Here is a 17,054-nt window from a genome sequence, read left to right as displayed (position 1 = left end):
ACCGTTCAATTAAATGATTGACTAGCCTATATAGGTCACCTTCTCCATATGTGTGTCCTTCCTCCCATCATGTCTTTCATAGATGAAACGGTATAGGTCTAGTGTAAAGTACAATGCCTCTACCATTCCCTAACGTCTATCTCATGTTCTAACTTGCACATTAAACCTTTCTCAGTCCGCTCACATATAGGAACAACGTCAAAAAGTAAGTGACATGTTAACCCTGAACCTACTTCGAGAAAAAGGCGGACATCCGCACGCACTGAGTGCTAACAGTAGCTACTTTTTATTTTGGAAAATCGTGGCTTCACCTGATCAGTGCAAAAATTATAAAGTTGGACAAACAAATGTTAATTACAGAAAACACAATACGACGATTGTCTCATATATAGTAAAATGTCGAATGAATTTAAGATTTGCCACATTGACACATGTAATGTTTGGCGTTAGAGATGGAACATTTGTCTGGTAGTGTAGCCATACGTCGGATGTACATGATAGACTACTCTCCTTTAAGAGAGATGGTGCTCGTTAAGGCCTAGTGTTCTTTGGGTTCATGGACAGGGCGTTTATGTCTAGGTAGGTAATCCTCATACCGAAAATGTAGCTACTCTCTCAGAAGATTAAATGCACACATCTGCTTACAGTGATGGTCATTATGAATAAGTAAAATGTTTTTTGAAGGACGAGTACGGAAAATGCTGGCAGGATTCTGCCATTTTCAACCTTGTGCGTCGTGAAGGTTGAAGCGAAAATTATTATTTGTTATGATTGAGAAGATGCGTTCTAGACCTATGGGTCTATGTAATATGTTGTTAAGGAAAGCGTCGAGTAAGAGTTCCGAGATAATCATTTTCTTAGGCCTGTAGATTAGGGAAATTCATGTAAGGGTATAGTGCCGAAATTCAAATATTATTCCTACAAGCCGTCAGTTATCACACAGTATTCCGGTCGAATTTCAATGTCGCAAGAGAGAACTTCAAGAAATCTATTTGTTGTCATGGGTGTTATCTTTCTCCTAAGAACCTCGTGGAGCAATTGTGTAAAACGAATTTGATTAAATCCTATGTTGTATATATATTACGTTCCTTTAAACATTTTAAGTAAGTTAAGTTGTAACATTAACGTTGGTATGTATCACTGGTCATCGCAATGTCATTCCGATATATATATATATATATATATATATATATATATATATATATATATATATATATAAATGAAAATCGTAATGAGTTGGAAAATCAAGAACAGTGAAAAAACTTTCAGCCTCCACCGGGATTCGAACCACGGGCCTCCCGCTCTGTACGCGGACACCCTAACCACTAGGCTATGGACGCTGATTGTATGTCCAGAGGTTCGAAACCGGTAAGGAAGATCGTAATTCCACTGTAGGCGTATATATATATATATATATATATATATATATATATATGTATAGGGAATAGATAGACCCCTGAGTATACATTTAAGCAGACTATTACCGTTCAAGATAGATGTCATCGTGCATTGTGTGATTTCTTTTTAAATATAAATGGCAAGGATCAAATCAATGGCGAACACAGCTTATGCATCTTCCGTCTATACACAAGTAATAACAAAGCTTTGTAGTACTCGAATTTGGCGACATTCAGCATAAACAATAGAAAGAAAGACATGAAATTTCCTTGTTTCAATAAACATATATTTACACTCTTTTGATTGTCAATATAGTCATTTTGGTTATTGTAAGTAGCTTATCAAAAACTGTAAAACTGCAATTTTGCCTTATTTTTCCATATATATAGTTTTTTTACAACTCCACCAAAACCATGCTAGGCAGTACAATATAAACTTCAGGCAGAACATTTTTACAATGTTATTCAAAGTAGAGTAGGCCTACCTTAATTTCAAATCTCAGAAGTTAAACTAAAACGGTCAATACACTTGCACGAACGAATAATAATGGTCTATTTTGAAACCAGTATAGCTTTTTGAGTTGATTGTAGTAAATGGCCCATAACCAACCAGTTTCTTGTTTCTGACTTAACGGTGTACGTTAGTCTACAGGTTGGATTCTAAATAACAAAGACAATATCGATACATTTGAAAATTCGAGATTTGTGAATTGTATGATCAATATTCGTTAATCCCTAAGAAAGTGTCTTTTATAGAAATTAATGGAAACAATAATTAGTTGCTAATTTAAACTACGCTCATGTTTTTTGGGATATAAAATTCATAAAAAAGGTGTCTTTTACAAAAGTCAGTGATAGATAAAAGTAACAAATAATAAAGCTGTCTTGATAGAAAACCGAGAAAAAGGAACTCTCAATGCAACACGGCGCACGTAAAACCAAAATATAAATATAACAGATTCTACTTAAGATAACTTTCTACTTTCCCTCCACTAAAACTATTGTGGTTATATAAATGCCATCAAGTGGCTTTTCATGCACTCATATTCTGCTGATAATTGAATCAGTATACTACTAATACTGAAGAGGGCCAAGAACAAGCTTCGCCGCCTCTTTAGCTTCCTCAGCTTTAGGCAAATGTTGTTGACCATAGGCTTATTTAATGCGGTCGTAGGTCATATTCAAATGTGACTGCCACTTAGCACTTAGCAAGCTATAATAAAAAAAAAACTTTAATGAAAAAAACACTTTCACGACCCTTTCAACCACACACAAAAAAAATACATATAGGAGCACAAAATTACGTGTAGACCTAATGCTCAGCTTAATATTATTTCTAAAATTTCATTTTTTGGGGGTAGGAGCGGGGAGGGGGCTTCTGGGAGGACCCTTTCCCTCACCTTACACGGGAGTCGGTTTGAACGAGTCCAAGGCCATCCCATTTTTATGTTTTAAACTTACGTCATGGGAGATAATTTCGTACAGACAAACTCGAAATGATTTAAGTGAAGTATAGTACAAAAGAAGAGGGGCAAGATTCTATACCGTTAGTTGGGTGATAATAGAGTTAATCTTCACTGTGTAAAGGATTGGTCATTATGGTTAAGGTTTAACATACACAGTGAATTGCATACTGTTCGCCCTGTATGTTGTGTAATATAGATATATATAGATATAGATGTTCATCACCCTTTTTCTATATACAATACATTATTGAAGAGCCAACGAAAAGTCTGAAAACATTTAACCTTTAAGTTGTGTGGATGTTTATGAAAAGTTCATGATAAACAGAAACGAAATTTGTTAGTCATGGATTATTGTTTAGAATAGGCTTACAAAATGGAATGTACTATATCAAATAAAAATGTTAACACTAACTGCCCAAATGTTTCGGCAAAAGCGATAAAAGTATATACCTGACATGAAATTCCACAGAACAAAAACTTCTTCTGTTTGAGCTAGATTATATAGGTGAAAACTGCATCATCGAAAGAAAACTGCATGATTATATCCTTAGTGCATACATCAGTGTTATATTAACGTGTCTGTATGGGTGAATATATATGCCTTTATATTATTTGTTAATGTAACATGTAATGATCAAAATTTCAACCCAACGCAACATAAACAGCATTATAGATTAACAGTACAAGGACTAGATCCATTCCAACTAGATATGATAGAACAAAATGGCTATGTTATGTTATGTTATGTTTTACTGGTAGTCCGCCATTTTGGTTTGTCTTTATGTACAAGTAGCGTAGGTAGAACCTTCTTTATCTTCTACAATCGCCATGTCCTTCATCTTGATGTCTTCTCCTGCCCCCGATGACTTTCCATCTACTGCCACATACTTAGAGTAGTCATGCTAAAAAAGAAGAAGAAGAAATATTGTGATTAACTTTAAAATACAAACATCAACAATTAGGCGATCCAGGGAGTTGCAGCTTTGACCAAAGACTGTACGATGTCACCAACATGTTCTATAAACAAGCATACACCAGGGAGTTGTTCCATAACAACTCCCTGCACACACCAACAAAGGTTGAAGTACATGGCCTTAACAGTTTAAGGTCATGTTTGCTGCTACACAGTGTTTGTTTTAAGCCTTGAAACGACGTTGACCTTTGAAATGTAATACGATGTAGAAATTAGAAGCCTGATAACTTAAACGGAATCAGTTAGTTTTCGTGATTAATCATGCTACAGTTGTGGTGAAACAAATATAAACCTAGTTTTGGGGTGTTTTAATTACCTTTGATCTCTGACTTTTGACCGTAAAACGTCATCGGCAAAGGTCAATCAAAGTTTGCAGTCCCCATATTTCATGTGCCGTTCTCGAATAATAGTTACCCCGGAATTGTCCCCCTTATTTATGTGCCTTCCCTGAAATATTCATGAAGTTTGTTAAAATGCCCTGAATTAGTTCAAATTTGCCTGTTTGGCTGCCTATTCAAAGAGACAGCTGGAACTTAGGGTGAGTTCAGTGTCTGATAATAACTATGGTACATATATACATATATTTCATACGTGACTCAGAGAAAAAATAGGCAACCAAGATCGTTGACTAATAGCCTGTTTATCCTTGGGCATTTTTGGAAACTAAAACACTGGGTGACCATCACAATGACTTTCATTCAATGTTCATTATAGGTACTAACCCTTGATGTCAACATTTCACCGGATCTCCTGGAAAAAAACTATGGTCACCTTATTCTATCTCTGAACCTTTGACTGAATGACATCATTTAACAAGGATGCTCAGTAGGCCTCACAGAGGCAAACGCAAACCAGATTTGATGCCGTTTATGAAACATCATTTCGTCCAAATTTGGTCAAATCATATTGGGAGACATTTGTGGAGGAGGAAAGTGGGGCAATGGGAAGGGTTTGGTATTGGTTGAACTGGGAAAAAGAGTTTGGTTGCAAACCGATGATAGCAAATATGCTTTTTATTCTCCAAAATGTACAAATGTAATTGTTTGTCAGAACGATTTGAATCGGGCGGAGGGGAAGGGAAGGACCCAATCACCTACCCCACTCCTTCCGGTCATTAACTGTGTGAGTTCCTAGCATTGAATGAATCATGTATGTTTAGTAGACATGAAACCGGCAATTGTCCGAAGTGAATGTTGGGGATGGATTGCTATTTGATGTACACACAAGCTTAAAACGGAACAAACCGAAAATGTTAATAGGTTTTTTTCACATGTAAAAATAATGAAGAATACTCCTTGCGCTTTGCTTGTTAATAGTATGCTTCACTCATTAAATGTATAAGCAGCCTTAGTTGTAGGCTACATGCACTGTAATATAAATTTAGCAGTTCCTTAAGTAAAGGAGAATACGACATATTTGCTTCACGATGAATGATGCTTGAATGGTCAACGAACGATAAACAGCTGTTATCGATATTATATGCCTGTATATATACATACACACACGCCTGTCTGTCTGTGTGTCTGTCTGTCTATCTATCATATCTGTCCGTCTGTCAGTCCATCAATGTATATATAAACATATATATATATATATATATATAAATATATATAAATAAATAAATATATATATACAGTAAATAAAGAACAACACACCAGAAAAAAATCCACTTTACTACCGGTTTCGTCCTTTTGGGACACATCAGACAAAGGTAGGAAACGAACCCCCGGATCTTGTGTCACGAACCGAAGTCCGTACCACTCGATCACAGTGATTCACTGGTATGTGAATGCGTATAAATTGGTTTTGTATAACTGAAATTGAGGGCGAATGACCAAAGTGTTATGATTGTACAGAATGCACCCCTGGTGATTTGAATCTGACAATTTACACATAATAACCATTCTTTATAGGCAAACCAAGCCGTAACTAAGAAATTAATGTGTAGCAAGTGGTATGTCAGATAGATATATAGTAAATAAAGAACAACACACCAGAAAGTGGAATACGGTCGAATAATTAATCACTTTAGGAGCGGAAATTAGCTAGATTCTTATCTTAAGATTGAAACACTCCTTGTTTCTTCTTCAAACAAATCACCATTTTGAAAAGAAAACAAATTCCTATCTTTACGTTCAGACGAAATTCTATCTTACCTGTGTGGCTTCCATTGGGGTGACATAGGTCTCGCAGTAAGTAGGGTTGGAGTTGGAGTCAGGGGGTATTTTGGTGGACGGAGTCGTCTTTCCTCGCTTAGCGAAGTAGTAGGCCAAATAAGCAAACACGAGTATGAAGAAAAATAGGAGCAAGGATAAAGCCACATCGAAGACTAAATACAACCACGAGGGGAAACCTTCTTCTAATTCTAAACGAAAAATGCAAAGAAAACATCCACGCATTATTATAAAAAATAAATCTCGATGTACTTAATTGACATTCTGACAAAGAAGAAATGAACACATTGTGTGTGTATATGTGTGTGTATATATATATATATATATATATATATATATATATATATATATATATATATATATATATATATATATATATATATATATATTTAAGGAGATAATGTTATCATGTAAGATTTTGTTAATACTAACTTCAATATGGTAATAATCCTCTAACGTATTCCCAGAGTATTCTTCATTCAGACGCTCATGCATGTAGACTTACCTTTACAGATGACCCCAAGGTCATTTTCATGATTCCAGGAATTAATTGTCAGCTGGGACGAGTAGGACAAGTCTGTGACGATGCTCTCCCTTTTACTTCTGTCACAGTCAAGGATTGACTCTGCCCCCTCGGAACACTTAATGTTCCATTCCGGTGAGTTGAGGGGTCCAAGATGCTCTGTGGATTTAATCGTTTCTGCTGGACCGTGAAATCCTTGTTGTCTGCATACCACCGTGGTTGTAGTCTCATCAAAGTCGATTGTGGAAATAGTCCCCCACTCATCCTCTAAGAAAACCTCTACGTGTCCCTCGCGAGGATCATCTGACACGATGCGAATATCTATACGAATGTAGAAGGCATAGTACAGGTTGACATGACAGGAATATATTAAATACTGCACTACTTATCATATACAGTTTAATGATTGTTCATTACTGCGAGCCAGACTCGAACACACTTTTCTGTGACTAGTAAAGTGTTATTTTGGATTCCAAGTAAGATTGAACTGGATCCAGCTATCTGCGTTTATATCATTCTGATCTGACAATACCACCAATTGCTTTATTCATCTGAACAAATCATTGTATAAAAATATGCCACTCCCCCTCCTACTCCTCCTCCCCTCCCACTCCCCCTCCCCCTCCCCCTCCCACTCCTCTCCCACTCCCTAATGTTAACAAATGTAAGTGTGAATTCTAGCTCAGTACCCTGTACTAAATTTTCATTTGAGGTCACGAGGGGCCATTTTCAGAAAACGTAACAAGTGTTACTCCTTCTAGAGCGTTCGTTCAAATTTGCTGAAATGTTGTGGATATAATGTTTGTACGGTGGTAAACCAAGTTTTTCAGAAAATTCTTTTTGTCGTCGTGTGAGGGCCCAAAACATGGCCGCCTTCTGTAAATTTTTCAGTTATGTATAAATGTAGGCCACATATCATATTCAAATGGTCAAGAAATTTGTTTGCCAATTTTTAAGTATTCATAACCAGTATGCGTTGTGGTTTGTGAGTAGCAAACTGCCTTACATCTTAATTTCCCCGTCATTTTCGGAAATAATTCCACCCGTGGGAGACTTGATAAAGTTAAATATTTATCTGTTATTCATGCCTGCTATGTAGTTCATTGTCATTCTCTCTAAAAGGGACTACTTAATTGGCAGATTTGAAATTTTAAACTTTTCAATAGTTTGTGTGTGGAATACGACATGTGAGAATGACCTATAGTTGGAGCCGATTCCGTTTTCTGTTCTTTAACGTTTCTTTGTGGTACGTCGGTCGTAAACAAGTTACATGTCATTCTATTATTGTGTACGGGTGCAATTTGTGTGAGCAATTTTGGGTTAGCACTATTCAAAAGTGATATTCACAAAATGTTAGTACATTTAGCAGAGGAATGCTTGTTGTACGTTTTCGTTCTATTATTGCAGGAATGAAAACTACGAAGTGCATATACTGTTGGTCCTTTTTTTTGGCAATGGGGTATAGTTTAACCCTAGTAATAAGTACAAAGATCTATTGTGTAAATTAAGTTCGTGACAGTGTTTCCACTTAGAAGGCAATTCCCCGAAATACAACAATATCGGAAAATATTAATGGGACTAACAAGGGTAAGAGTTAGGGGTTAGGGTTACGGGTCGGGTTCGAATATACCCTACAGTAATCAGGGCTAACAACCGTTGAAATCAGTTCATTTTGGGAAATAGTCACCCGATTTCAGAATATGCAGTGGCGCAATTCGGGGAATTTCATTTCTGAAATATGGAAACACTGTTTATTGATCAAATGTCACAACTCCCTTGTGGAACAATGGTTGTCCATTTACGAAATCAGACGATACGCAACATATCCTATCTAAATCATCTAAAGCATCAGCGTAGTGACGCCATGTCAAGTATAGTGCAGTGCGATATTGTCTTTCTTATCACATCGTTTCTACAGTGCTAGCTAAGATAGTAATGTTTTATACTGTACCAGCGACGTAGCCAGGAATTTTAAAGGGGGGGGGGAGCACTTTTTGCGATTGATATGGATTTTCAAAGTTGTAGGCACGACTATCTGAGCGGAGCGCCACCATCGGTTGGCGCGGAGCGTACAAGAAAATTTTTGGTTTTACAAACCCCCCAGATGGCCGGAAACGGCCCTTCCCGAGTGTTCATTCTGGTTTCCTGGCCTCTTGCTAACTTGAGACACCTCATTCAATATCACTTTTAAACCCAAAAAACAAATGAGTTAAAATAGTACGTAATTCAATACTTCATAATGTATTTAAAATTAGCAAGGTACATGTACAGAGTAGTCTTACGTTTCAACTTCTGATACTTATAGATACAAAGATAGGCCTGAAATGTCTTTGATACAACTATAGCCAGTAATTGTCTTTGATACAACTCTAGCTATTAAATGTCTAATTCAATACTACATAATGTATTTAAAATTAGCAATTAGGTACACGTACAGAGTAGTCTTACGTTTCAACTTCTGATACTTGTAGATACAAAGATAGGCCTGAAATGTCTTTGATATAACTATAGCCAGTAATTGTCTTTGATACAACTGTAGCTATTAAATGTTTAAGTTAGCCTAATAAGAGAAGGCGAGAGGTATCCGACGATTGCCATCTGATGCAAATTTCTCAACTGTTTTCTCAACTGAAATATTATCTGCGTAAACGGGTTCTTAACTACATGTTAAAAAACTGACAAGATCGGATCCTAGTCTTTTTCGGCGAGTAGAGTGTTGAATGAAACGGCACGCGATAGAAATGACAGTCTAGATGACAGAAGAATAGGTCACCTAATTTAGCCATATTCTTGCTACGTTCATTTCAATAGTTTTTCCTGTCTATAGACTCTTAAACTCGTCCAGCAAGCTTATCGATTTGAATTATGGGTGTTTTTAAAAAAAAAAGATAACTTGGCCAAAAAAAATATAGTCCCGGGCCTACAGTGCTACATACTGGCTACGCCCTGATCATATGATATCATAATCAGCAGATTTTGTTTCCTGTTTGAATTCTTTTACATGTTCTTTTACATAATATATCAGAAAGACAAACATAGTGCTCTTTTACATTTTTTCCAGTAGGATGATTCTTGTTTATTGTCCAATGTCTGGACTTTAATACATTTGACGAACTTAACTGATGGACGATATAAACTTTCATATTTTGTAATATTGCCAGATATGCAGTGGCCTAAAAAAAATATCGTTATCGCAGTGTATTAGCAGTGTAATAATTATTACAGGAAGTGCGTATCACGTACGATTGCTAGCTTAGCTTCATAACATGCTGTTCGTGCAACACCTTAGGACGACTCATAGAACGAACGTTGTCGACGTTGTTGTGTATACAGTTCGTGACATTCCATAGAGTGCGGTTAGGTAGGCAATATGTATTTTATTACGCAGTGGCCAACTGTAGGCTTGTAATTGGCTATAAGCTAAATTTAGCTAATTGCATCTGCCAAACTAAGTAAGTAGTTGAATCAGTAGGAGTGAATGTTACTACGATTACAATCGAGTTAACGGAGCTGACGAGTATTCAAGATCAAAAGAGCACTGACAAAATACCATGCTAAAAACGGCAGTTTAAAAAAAAATCGACACTGAAATGGGGGGAGCGGTCGCTCCCCCTGCTCCCCCCTGGCTACGTCCCTGTACTGTACAACCCCGCCTAACACCTTTTGCAATCATGTTACCGTTTTAGGGATTTTATCAATCGTATTCGAGGTCATGAGTCATCTGAAGTAAACAGGACAATACAGCGAAAACTTCTACCTACATCTCATATCTCAAGAATGGAAACATGTAAGTTACCTATTCTGAGTTGGACAAACCCCTTGATATTACTTAAGGCCAAAGTCATGTGACGGTAACTGACCCAAATGGGAAACCGTTGTGACCACCATAGGTAAGGAAATGGAAAATTGACAAGTCTCCTACTTCCGCGAGAAAGTTGTCATATTGAGTATAAATGTATTAATTTTTGTGAGCTCAAAAATTCATCAACGGTCCACAGTATCTGCAGAACTCATTTAAAAAAAAAAAAAAACATTAGCAATTTACACTCATTGTAGCAGAACAATGAGAAACTTTTTTAAGAAAAGTCACCCAAGAAAGAACCTGGACACAAAAAACCAAATAACGAACCGACTGTTCTCAACCCAGCATCCTTGCATCAAGACTGTTACAGTGTGATCATCGTCATGTGTTTATCACGATTCCCCTACAAGGGGGACATAATGTTACACATGATCTTAGCCACAAGGAGAATACATGACAACATTACCACATCCACTGTTAATATTCCAGTTCTACAAATAGTTTTCAAAAGGGAAGGGGTAAAAAGTGTCGACTTACCTCCGTCCATAACTTGAGCTTGGCAAGCGAAAACAGTAACGAGAAAGATACCAATGAGTCTATAAGAGAACATGGCTAACATCGATTTAGCTACTGAATTCAGAGTCATTACGTCTACCATATTCACTGAGAAGCAGACTACAATGGGTCAACTATATCTGAACTGGTATAATCATGAATGTAATGGTTTATCCGTCTTGATCAGTATGCTTATCGCTTTTGACTTCAACCGGGAGGATATTAAGGTTGTCGCTTCACGTCTATCACAGTTTGAAGTGACGGATGAACTAAACGGTAGTTGTGTAGTACAGTAATCTACTCTCTTCTATGTGATACGTCACTGTAACACATGCGGAAGCAGGATGTAACACGACTGGGCAATACATTCCAACTGGTATTATACATAGCAGTACCGGAAACTCCTGTTGTATTTAGCCAATGGGTCGAAGATCAATATTCAACTTTGTGACACAAAGAGGAACAGAACTTCCAAGAGATTGTTTTCTACAAGATGTCTATGTCCGCTGTAAAATGGTTAATTTCGTGAATGCTTCGTTAAGACTAGACAAAGTTTACACTATCCGAAATGTTATTACATATCGTAGACATAGAGGAATGGCTACCCATGACGTTACATTTGACTTGTTTCATCCAGGATAACAACTACCGTCTTCTAGGGGTTGAATAACTGGACAAAAGAAAAGACGTAAATTTCGGATGTATATCATCAGATGTTCAAGAATTATGTGACATCACAAACTATAAACGTGGTTACGAATTTGTAACCTCACTCTCTACGTATGATGTCTGAGTGCCAAAGCTTTGACAGACGATGCATGTGTTCTTGTTGGTTTGACGAACCTCTTCGACATAATGCATGTAAGCTTGAGAAAGGAAGAATCTGAGAGTGTTTATTGTGTATTCGTGTTAGTCCTAAAATAATTGTGAATAATTAATACTGGTCATTAAAAGGCAAACCAAAAATTCCTCACTAGCCATATTTTCGATTTCATATGCCTACGGACATTGGCATGTACGTAATATAAAATGTGTGGGCGAAGGGATGGGTGGGGAGGGGGGGGGGACGGGGGATGAGTACTTCTCCGACTGATTTACATATAGGATGCGAACCATTATGTAAGATCCAGTGAAGAGTCAATGGTTATATATATGAGGGTGTGGCCCTGGGGTCATCGAAGGCGACGCCCATGTAGAGGAGCCGGGAATCCTTCCCCGGATATAAATGCTGGGACGTCAAATGGTGCATTCTGAGACATATTCAGACTATATATAAGGTCTGTAATTCGTAAGGTTGTGCTAATAGTTACTTATGTATTCTACGTTGTGCATTGTGTAGCAAAATCACGTGACCTGAAGCTTTCGTCTCGACATCCATTCCGTCTTAAGGATTGGAGGTAAGTTAAATGTTACATGGACACCACAATGAGATGCACTCGCAAAAGATGGTCGAGATGTATAAAAATTGAATTTTAGATATCAAAGCAATGTCTTTTCTTTCAGTAGTGCTCCAGTACCGAATGAGTGCTAAACTTGTAATTTGTGGAGACCCGTGTGGCATTAGAACTCGGGAACCTTAAATGTGCTTAATATATATTATAACCTGTTATGTACGTGTGTATGATTGTGATAAATAACAAAGAAGTGTTTATAAATCTGTATCTGTGTCGTGGTGTTTGTTTCTGGCATCATTCGCTAGTTTGTGACTATAATATCCGTGTTTTGCTAAACATAACAACACATTAAAACAGAGCATGTCTACGCGTGCGCAATATGTACCGTACGTTGGTTTTGTTCATTCAACTGGTTCACCCAGGACCCTGTGGCTCTGAGGTTTAGTTCTAAAATTGTTAGCGAAACGAATCACAACCATAGCAGTCATGTCTTTGCATGAATAATTGAAAGACACTAACTTGCCTTGTCATAGTATGTCGTATTTCTCTAACAGCTTTTATAAGAGTTGTAGGCGAAGAACCGAAACTAGTCTAAATTTAAGAATAGTCTGAATTTAAGAAATATGGAATTTAGTTATACGAAACAGGAACAGGGTTTTCCCACGTAAGATCCCCTTTTTCGCGTGCGGGACAGTAAACTGTTATGCAAGTTGCAACGGTGTTATTAACTCACCCGAAATGTGAATTGCCTTGATATATCAAATATCAGCTTTTTACTCCTTTTCCAACCAAAATTTTTGACAAATTCTGTGGATGAAATCTGCGCTCAGTAGTACATCACTCGTTTCATGCGAGCGCGCAAACAAATAAGAAAAGATACAGATGGGGATCGCACAATCGAATTAGCCTTATTCTTCCTCCGGTTTATGTGTTATTATTATATGTGTGTGTTTTATGCTTATGATTTGTGTCAAGAACAGTTTAGATGAAGCAAGGGTTACGGGTCCCAGATTCACCTTTGAGCCGGGCAACTACAACTCTAGCTACGCCACTAGGGTCGGGGATGATACGAAGATATCTCGAACTTTGTACTGTGAAAGTCGAACGCAAACGAAAACACCATCTGTGGTGAGCTGTGAAGAAATAGCAAAATAGTCAATCTTTAATACCGAAATTTCTGCTTATTATCTTAAATTTTGACTATTTGACTTTTTTACTACTGATGTCAAACGTTCAGCTTATTGCTATCGTACGTAAGTTAAGCAGCAGTTCATGCATTAACATCGTTCACAATCATCCTGTGTTATTGGTTTGAAGTCATCAGTAGCATAGCACTGTATATACATATACACTCTAAAAACAGTTGGTTAAAAAATTAACCAATGCCTTAATCAACACTGGTTACGTATGCCAAATCCCACTTATTGATGATTTAACCAACACCTGTTGGTTCACGGCTTTATCCAGTTGTTGGGTAACATTGTTAACCAATAAAATAACTAGAAGTTTGTACCCAACAGTTGTTGGTTAAATTAATTGTGTAAATTATGCCCATGATTGGTGAACTTTACAAATGTAGGGATCATTAAATTGGGGAATTAAGAATCATTGTATTGGGCAATTACTACATTTAAATTGGGCAGTGGCTTTCACCATTACAAAAGGGTTGGGGAGTCAAATGAGCCTTCATTGCCCCAATATACGTTAGCGAATGGAATTCATTGGACAGTGACGGATGAGATCCTCAGTCCTCGTGGATGTTACTTAATGTAGTTGAAATAATCCTCAGTTTTGTGTTTTGTTCATGCAGGCCTTATTTGCAACAATCATTGGAATATATATATCAATGCAAAGAGTAAACAATTCCTTGAAAAATATTGAGAAATTAACAACAGTTACATGACAGAAGCCAGGTGGATGACGTTTTGAGAACTTGTTTTTATCGAAAACAATAATCAGCTGTACCATGTGAATAAAATACAAACATAAAAAACACACAAATGTGCTTGGATTTAACAACTTCTAAGCTGTGCTCTATCAGACCTTCTTCAAGAAGAACCGTATTAACACTAAATATGTACACATGTAACTATAGATCAATTAATGTATAAACAATCTATAAATCTAAACAACAATCATGATCTGATAGATGAAGGTTTACCTTAACGTTCAGTTAATTAAGAATTACATTGAGTATCACTTACATGTGTTGTACACGATTATATTTAGAGACATATGTATGATACATCCAGTACATTGCAGCCAGTGCATTGTTCTTATTTCCAGTATTTCAATTTATATTATTTACATCTTCACCATTAATAGAGATACATGTGTAGATGAAATTTAGCTACATTAAACCTTACCAACTCAAGAAAGATCAGTTGATCAGATCGGGATTCCAATAAAAAATTAATAAGGAAAGTTATGACTTATACCATGGCTCTTCAAGATGATGCTATCGGGTGTGTGAATTTTAAAATAGTAATATTATACAAACTTGCTTACAATTATTATATGAGCTTCTTGCTTACAATTTCCTTTTAGTGCACTTCTTACTTTTCAGGACCAAGAATGCTCTAATACAACATTTGCCTCTTTGATTCATAAATCACATTTTGAATGAACTGCCAAACAAGACCACATGAAGGTTGATAAGCCCTGTCCAAAATTTACATTGCCTTGAAACAGAAATATACAGCTTTTAGAAGAGATTCGAGGAACTGACCTCTGTTCTAAAATAGCAAATGTCTGGGTAGGTACCAAGGGAGCTCCTTTGCATACAAAGTGGCTGCAGTATTTTTGTGGCATCAATATCCTTTGAACTTTGTAGAATATCAGCCATGAATATCTTGCTTACAATTCTTTCCTTTTAAGCCACTACTTACTTTTTAACGCCAAGAATGATCTAAGATCGCTTATGCACGTGTTCTTCTTTGATTTCATAAATCACATTTTGAATGAAATGCCACACAAGACAGCATAAAGGCTGGTAAGCCATGTCCAAAATGTACATTGCTTTGAAACAGAAATCGATAGCTGTCGGAAGTGATTCTTGAGGGACTGGCATCCGTTCTAGAATAGCAAAAAGACAAAGAAAAGGAAGTGTTGTTGTCTTAACAAAATGTAAATTAAGGCTATTTTCAGAACAAGATCAGATATATTACAGATAATTGGTCAAACCTGATCTTTTGGAAGTTACTAGTGTGATGCTGGTAAAAGGTTCCAAGGAGTGATCAACATACAAAAGAAACTAAATCAGCTCAACTATGTGCACTGAACTAGAAAGGACTCTTACCAAAAGACAAACTCTCTAGGTAAAAGGCATTGAAGACTTGCCCCAAACCGCGCCTCGCGCTCTGAAAATGTTATCTTTCCATTGCTTGCAAGTGAATTTTTCTTCTTGTCGCTACAAAATGATTTGCTCTCGCTGTTTCCTCCGAACATATATACACGTAACTTACACATATGACAAGTGTACATAAATACATAAATACACAAAACAATCGATATCAAGTCAGCGCGAAATCAAATCTAAATTTTCCGTGGAATGGCAGAGTTAGAAACAAATGCGGCAACCGAAGTTCAAAGTGATAGTGGTTCTTCACCAGGCAGTGAAATTGGGCTAGAATTAGAGTGCCCTTTCTCATATTCGAAGCAGAGAGTGAAGGCAATGATCATGCTCATATTGAACCGAACGTTGAGGGTGGACCTGGGGTGTTACTGTTAGGCAAAGAACTGTATCAGTTCGAGCCTGTAAAACAAGCCGAAATTGAAGCTCCATAACATATCGAAGAAGAAAACCGTTCGGAACTATTACAAGGAGCATACAACGTGGAAAGAATTTTGTAACGAACAAAATTATTTAAAAAATCCAGTACATTCTTTGTATGTGTCGTTGGAATTCGCGGAACTGCCGAAACCGTATTGTTGGTTTTGTTACGGTGACTTAACAACCATAGAATCCTTACAACACATATGTACAGTATGTTGGCTATGTGTTGTACTACACCGGTGCTGCTAATAAGAGTACATCATACATTTACAGTATTCTGCGTAGTACTAGTAGGGTTGGTTGAATACTGAAAGTTGGCTCGGGGATGTAAACTGCATTATGCAGCGATGTTAGGTAGGCATATGTGTCATTTTATGCCCATTGTTAGGCTATTACTTAGGCCTGGAGTTTGCAAATCAATTGTCTGAAACTAAAGAATGTTTCATGTAACATAGAAGGTGTAAATTCATAACAAATGTAACCATAACTGTACATTGTATCACTGCTTGTTATTGTGGACATCATGGGCCCACCACATTTATACATTTGAACTTTCATAATTGTATTTCAGGCAGTACATATACACAGCCTACCGTCAACAGGTTCAATGGTGTTGGGGGTTCCTAGCAAGACACGTCAGGGTTGTGCTACCATCATGTGTAGTACAAAGGATCAGAAGTGAGTTTCCAGTCAATGGTCAGTACATTGAATTCAAGTTGCCATGAGAAAACTCAATCGTATTGGAAGCCTTGGTTGAGAAATCCTTTCAGAAGCACCTTTTCTATTCTACGATTGTGTTGGATTATCAATGCGTCAGTGTTCCCTCAATGTTGTTATATTGAAATTCAAGACTTCTAATTAAGGAAGAAATGGTCATTTTCCAGACCCAACATCAACAATGAAAAAAGAAGGCATGTTTGGAAGCATTTGGACACATTGGCGTGACTATGATGTCATGTAATATGTGCATAAGTGAAAGTGATTGACCTTTATAG

At 37.0% G+C, this 17,054-nt stretch overlaps 1 protein-coding gene across 1 annotated transcript; it reads right to left on the bottom strand.

Annotated features, from left to right (window-relative positions):
- Positions 1-1,662: 1,662 nt before the first annotated feature.
- On the bottom strand, positions 1,663-11,163 carry LOC139978586 (uncharacterized). The gene is made up of 4 exons (XM_071988928.1): positions 10,873-11,163; positions 6,516-6,854; positions 5,993-6,201; positions 1,663-3,765 (listed from the first exon to the last, which is right to left on the bottom strand). The coding sequence occupies exons 1-4, from the start codon at positions 10,991-10,993 to the stop codon at positions 3,643-3,645; spliced, it is 792 nt and encodes a 263-aa protein (XP_071845029.1). The 5' UTR covers positions 10,994-11,163; the 3' UTR covers positions 1,663-3,642.
- Between the last annotated feature and the right edge of the window lie 5,891 nt (positions 11,164-17,054).

The sequence above is a fragment of the Apostichopus japonicus genome, chromosome 13, assembly GCF_037975245.1.
Source record: "Apostichopus japonicus isolate 1M-3 chromosome 13, ASM3797524v1, whole genome shotgun sequence".
Lineage (NCBI taxonomy): Eukaryota > Metazoa > Echinodermata > Holothuroidea > Aspidochirotida > Stichopodidae > Apostichopus > Apostichopus japonicus.
Note: the sequence above shows the minus strand (reverse complement) of the source record. Positions and strands in the feature narration are given on the sequence as shown.

Bases quoted from the DNA above. Each gene is read 5' to 3' on its own strand.
- LOC139978586 (XM_071988928.1), bottom strand. From the start codon at position 10,993: ATGGTAGACGTAATGACTCTGAATTCAGTAGCTAAATCGATGTTAGCC. The intron at 6,202-6,515 runs GTAAGTCTACAT...TTTTTCGTTTAG, and splicing joins CCTTGGGGTCATCTGTAAAG to AATTAGAAGAAGGTTTCCCC. The intron at 3,766-5,992 runs GTAAGATAGAAT...CTTCTTTTTTAG, and splicing joins CCCCAATGGAAGCCACACAG to CATGACTACTCTAAGTATGT.